General features: G+C 37.8%; 1 protein-coding gene across 1 annotated transcript; it reads right to left on the reverse strand.

Moving 5' to 3' along the window:
- Nucleotides 1-511: 511 nt before the first annotated feature.
- On the reverse strand, nucleotides 512-5,768 carry LOC143607817 (protein IQ-DOMAIN 24-like). Its single transcript, XM_077083119.1, has 3 exons — nucleotides 5,408-5,768; nucleotides 1,261-1,467; nucleotides 512-1,173 (listed from the first exon to the last, which is right to left on the reverse strand). The coding sequence occupies exons 1-3, from the start codon at nucleotides 5,735-5,737 to the stop codon at nucleotides 607-609; spliced, it is 1,104 nt and encodes a 367-aa protein (XP_076939234.1). The 5' UTR covers nucleotides 5,738-5,768; the 3' UTR covers nucleotides 512-606.
- Between the last annotated feature and the right edge of the window lie 268 nt (nucleotides 5,769-6,036).

Here is a 6,036-nt window from a genome sequence, read left to right on the forward strand (position 1 = left end):
AGTTCGGTTGATGTAATAATCATGTTATTTACGAACTTAAAATAAGCATTTGTGTAAAAATATATCTTAAAAAGTATACACCAACATATATACATCATAACTCAATCACTCTTTTACAACTAAAACCTGATTAATATTTACTAATTAGCGGCAATTCGATTGGGATGCTTGAATAGACCATAGAACATAATATATTCAAGATTCACGAATTGCCAAAGTCGAAGGACGATTGGATGAAGTAATGAAGGCCATGGCTAAATTGTCGAACAATAAGGCGGAAACTGGGATACTGACATCTAAATTAAATTTGAATGCACCAAGGCAATAGGGATAGCATCAAATAATCAGTTCATTATCCTCATTCGATTTCGGTCATTCCTTATATCCGAATTTAAGTATTTTTAATTGTCCAAACTAATTCTTTGAATTTACTGGGTGTTTGGGATTCTTATTTTAGCTCCTTATAACTTATAACTTATGGGTTATGGTTATAACACTTATAAGTAGAATAAATACATAAAATAGTCAAATTAACAACCCAATCAACTGAACAAACGTCATTTATGCAATCCAATAACTAGTTTTAGAGTCCAACTCTGATCCGATCTAGCTTTGAAACCCGCTCTCGGATACCGTATCAGAATAATCCCAAGGCAGTCTAGTAGAACCCGACTTTTCAAACCGAATCCTTTGTCTTGGAGCGCTGTGTGACCGCAGTTTAGCTCGTGATGATTCCGTGTTAGCCATGTAGTTTGGATAACTCAGGTAGTCACCAAACACGCTTCGTGAATATTCAGTAAAAGGACTTCTTTTATGGCTACTTCCAGGCCTAGAAGCAGGGGAAGGAACCCGAGGGGTGTTATCAGTCGTTGATCCTGTGTTTTCCATTTCCCGAAGGATCATTGAACCCAATGGCAACACTTCGCGGGCCACGTGCCTTGAGGTCGGGTTCCATGGTTTTATTGATGTGGAATGTGAGCCGTGGGTCGACTTGTTACTTGGGCTCGGGCTAACACGAGGCTTCCATGCATCAACTTCAAGAATTTTGTCACTTCTTTCATCGTGGGGTCGACATTGCTTACTACTCCAAGATGTATCCTCCATCCAGTTTTCTAACCAATTAAGCCCTTTGAACCGTTCGTCTATCAAAGCGCCTTTAGGACCTTTAGATTTCTAAATTCACAAGAAAAAGAATGCCAAATTTTAATAAAAAAGAGTACATGTGGCAGGTTAAAATAAAACTGAATGATGGAAACTTACAGGTAATTTAGTGTGTGAGTTTGAGGACCTGGTGCTTGAACTTGGTGAGGCGGAAACAGAAGCTCTTGTAGCACAGACTCGGGCCTGGACACGAGCCAAGGCCTGCATACGCCTAAGCATGTCCGCACTTTGTTTTCTCACAATGCGACCTCTCACGAGTGCCTGTAGCTTTACCAATCCTTTAAGTGCCCTTAGTGCTCTCCTAGCCTACATATGCCATCAAATTCCATTGAAGAATCAAGAAGTTAACGCGGATTAGACGAAATTAGTAATGTTTTCGCTTTGTTTCAGGGGAGACAAAGTTTTGATACTGAAAATATTAAATACTATACTCAAAACGTAACAAAACATGGACCAACTAGAGTAGAACAACTTACACGTGACTAGGAAATTCGAGATATTTGGGATGGGTAATTGTGACAGATAGATAAATGGTATAGGATCATATATTATTAGATTAATTAGAAAAAAGATTCGAACGTTTGAGACGAGTATGATATTAAATATGACATGAAACCATTCTCGATCATACTTGTTTAGCCATGAAGCCAAACATATGAATATGTTATGTTATATAACATATAAAATAGTATAATAAATTATAGAGTAGCCGACTCTTTTCATTGTACATATGAATAGAATATTTTACACCTTTTGTTCTAGCTCCCAAATATCTTAATTAATTAAAATTAAATCAACAAATCAAATGAATAGAACATATTTTCATTAATCAAAATAAAAATGGATATTGGTTTTTAATACTCCCAACTTTCTCTCATTGTTAGATAACACTCTCAACTTTTGATTTGTCATCCACCACTCCCAACTTTCACCCTATTTTCCTGTACCACTCCTCGTCTAAATGAACACTAACCTCGTTAATGCTTTGGACTAAAAATGTCATTCAAATTAGTTGAGGGGGTAAAACAGAAATTTTATTTTTAACACACAACCTCCATTTCCGGTGACCTCGTTTTTCTGGCGACCTCATTTTTTCCGGAGAATTTGAGTTTTCCGGCTATCTCGTCTTTCAGAACACCATATCCATCATTTCAATGAGCTTCACATATGAATTTGAGTTTTCCGGTGAGTTACAGGTTTCCAGCGAACACCATATCCATCATTTCACCGCTCACCGCCCCAAAACTGCAACCCCCGCCCCCCGCCACCACCAGTGTCTCGCCCAGCCACCTTCCGGGATCGCCTGTATGCCGGAAAATCGAGTTGCAGGTTTCCGGCGAGCACCATCTTCATCATATCTCCATCGGTGCACAATCTTCATGATCTCCATCACCTTTTTACACCTCTGAACCATCTCCATTTTCTGAAAGACGAGATAGTCGGAAAACTCATATTCGTCGGAAAAAAGAGGTCGCTGGAAAAACGAGGTCATCGGAAATGGAGGTTGTGTGTTAAAAATAAAATTTATGTTTTACCCCCTCAACTAATTTGAATGACATTTTTTGTCCAAAACATTAACGAGATTAGTGTTCATTTAGACGGGGAGTGGTACATGAAAATAGGGTGAAAGTTGGTAGTGGTGGGTGACAAATCGAAAGTTGGGAGTGCTATCTACCAATGAGGAAAAGTTAGGAGTATTAAAAACCAATATCCCAAATAAAAATAGTTAAAATGATTTAAATAAAAAGTTAAATAAAGTTGGAACAAAAAACCAAATATACAATTTTGAAAATAAAATAATATATTTACTTTTAATGAATAATTGTATGTTAATATACTTTTTCTGAATTCTGACAAAGAAGGAACCAGATCTTAAATGACTAAAATAAATGAATAAATATGAGTGGGGTGAACAAATGAATTAGCAAAGAAGGTGTTGTCGTTAAAAAAACAAACAAGGTGCCATATATATCTTAAAATTAATTACGGAAAGAGGGGCACCTTTGGCAAAAGAGAATCAGCTACCATACCAGATTTTGAAACATCGTCGTGTCACCTTAAACTTGCTTTCGGGTACCAAAATCAGCAGACAACTACCCGATGAGAGTGATAGCATGTGTGTGTGTGTGTGCATGCGGATAAGAGAAAGAGAGAAGAGTTGCGGTGGTTGAGATCAGTATTGCCTATTGTACGTTTAAGTGTTTTAGGGTAGTAGACAATGTTAATGACATGGCATTATGGGATTGATTGGTATCGGGGTACCTAGAGTGACCACCCCTCTTGCCCTTAGAAACGGTGAAGAAACCCAACCTTTATTTCCATATACTCACCCCTACTTATTTAAGTCAGGAACTCCATAGGCACGAGTGGTGTGAATCAGTGAAGTCACTTCAATGAGTAGTAATACTTTGGGTGAGCATGTGAAAATAAAAGCTGGATTTCTTCACCTTTCATATCATCATACAAGAGGTGACAACACATATGTAACTTTTAAGATCTGTCATTTCAAATAGCGGATCACCTGAAAACATAAAAGAAATTTTGTTCTCTTCTATAAACCATTCTCTCACTTTTCTTCCTATTTTGGAAAAAAAATTCTATGCGCTAGGTTACTTTGGGAACTCGTAAGGGTGGCAAGTAGAACACCTCTTCCACCTTTATCATCACAAGAGCCAACATGCTTTCAAGCTACAACTTTTTAAACGATTAAATGTTACAATATACATGAATTAAACTCTCAATCTATTATTCTACACCCTAACTTACGACCTCATCAAAGTGAGGATGAGACAACTTTTTAAACTTAGAATCACACAAACTAATTACATTGGCTTACATGGTCCAATGAGAAGAAAGAAAACACAATATGGTCAATGGATGTCAACAACCAGGAGCCATGTGCAAACTTTGTTAGAAAACGAAATATAAAAACATTTGTGGTCGAAACAAAATTGACATCACATTCAGTCATTCATCCCATCACCCGACCGCTCCATTAAATGTAATCAATCCCAAGACCGACGTAATTCCCACCACCATACAAGGGTATATTAGTAAATTCAAACATCCATAATAAGCACACCAAATTTTCACTATGTCATTTTATAGAATTATTAATAAGGTTAGTAAGTTACAACTGAATTATTTATCATTATTTATATCTTATGATTTCATAAAGCATATTATTACATATATTATTAAATTTAACTTTTTTATTTATATTTTCTTAACCACCTGTGTATTACATGTGTTATATAGAAGTCAATCAATAATTCAATACTGTTAATTTAAGAGGGGATGTGATCCTCATCCATCCCCACATGCCTATACGGCTCGTATAGGCCTATACGGCCGTATAGGGTACGCATGCCTGACAAGGGAAAAAAACAGTTTTTGCAGCCTATACAACCGTATAGGCCTATACGAGTCGTATAGGCATTAAATGGCTCGTATTGCCGTCTGACAAAACTATAAAAGCTATACTGTCGTATAGGGCTATACGGTCGTATAAAAAACATTTGCAGAAACATTCAGGCTGCCTTAATCGTTGCCGGAAACGACTCTACGGGCCTATACGAGCCGTATAGTGCTATACGAGCCGGATATACCTGGTTCACCACCGACATCGGAGCCACAGGCACATGGGACACCGCCACAGTAGTTCTTATTTTGTTTTCATTATGTGTTGATGTGCACTATTATGAACTTTATGTATGTGAATCACGTTTAAAACTAGATGTATTTTGGGTGAACTAGTTTATTTTTATGTATGTGGACCATGTGTTTGGAACATGATGTATTTTGGGGTGCACTTTTATTTTAATGTATGTGAACTAAATGTTAAAAAAACCTCAAATTTTTATTATATGTAAGCAAAAAGTATGCTTAGAATATGAGCTTTTGACGAGCTAAGCCTGAGCTCAACATTTAAGCCCGTTAAGATAAACGAGCCAAATGTGACCCGTATAAATCACATATATTGTATATACGGTCATCATTTTTTTTTAAAAAAAAAAAGTGTCTATACGGCCGTACAAGCCTATACGAACCGTATAGGCCTATATGAGGCGCTATAAACTATGGCCGACAACCTCAGACACAAACTGACACAATTCAGGTCATATACGATCGTATAGCCCTATACAAGCCGTATAGGACAAAAATTGATGTATGAGGATTCAGGGTGATGTAGGAGGATCCCTTGCCTTTAAAAGTGGTGTAGTTTGCCGTTAAAAAAAACACGTACCAGGTACGCCCGGAAACCGGACTGTATCTTCACCGCGGCCAATCCTCTCCGCCTATCCACGTCAGTATAAACTCTACCACCGCCGGTAGTCAACCTGACCACCTCCGCCGCCGCATGTGCTGCCGCAAGTGCCGCCTCGGCCACCGCAGCCGTAGCAGCCGCCACTGCTATTGCATGCTTGCTAGCATCTAATGGTACTTCCGGATACGAAACAGTTTCAGTTGATGATTCATGAGGCTTATGTTGGCGTACAGAACCCGACCCGAATGAAGATGACGGGTTCTTTTTGGGCCGGAAGAGTGAACGGATCCACCTGGTTGTCTTACCCATGTATTACCATATTCTCCGGTGAATGGAAATAATAATAATAATAATAATAATAATAATAATAATAATAATATGGAGAGTGTGTGTGAAGTTGAAGTTGAAGTTGAAGTGATGGCGTTTTAAGAGAGAATGGAATTTTGACAGGTAGAGAGTGGGGGTACCTCTCTGCTGTTAACGGACAAAATATTCACTGTTACACGATCAATGCTTCGAGATGTCTACTTCATTGCTAATAAAAACTTTTATTTCTTTAGACAAACAACATATTGTGTCCACCTTTTTGTTTATCATACTTTTATTTT

Source organism: Bidens hawaiensis, unplaced genomic scaffold, assembly GCF_021521415.1.
Source record: "Bidens hawaiensis isolate Kalapana, Puna unplaced genomic scaffold, B.hawaiensis_p1.1 tig00087203_1, whole genome shotgun sequence".
In the NCBI taxonomy this organism is placed as follows: domain Eukaryota; kingdom Viridiplantae; phylum Streptophyta; class Magnoliopsida; order Asterales; family Asteraceae; genus Bidens; species Bidens hawaiensis.

Excerpts from the sequence above, each read along its gene's own strand:
- LOC143607817 (XM_077083119.1), bottom strand. The coding sequence starts at position 5,737 with ATGGGTAAGACAACCAGGTGGATCCGTTCACTCTTCCGGCCCAAAAAG. Across the intron at positions 1,468-5,407 it reads CCGGTTTCCGGGCGTACCTG|GCTAGGAGAGCACTAAGGGC; the intron begins GTACGTGTTTTT and ends TGGCATATGTAG. Across the intron at positions 1,174-1,260 it reads ACTCACACACTAAATTACCT|AAATCTAAAGGTCCTAAAGG; the intron begins GTAAGTTTCCAT and ends TTGTGAATTTAG.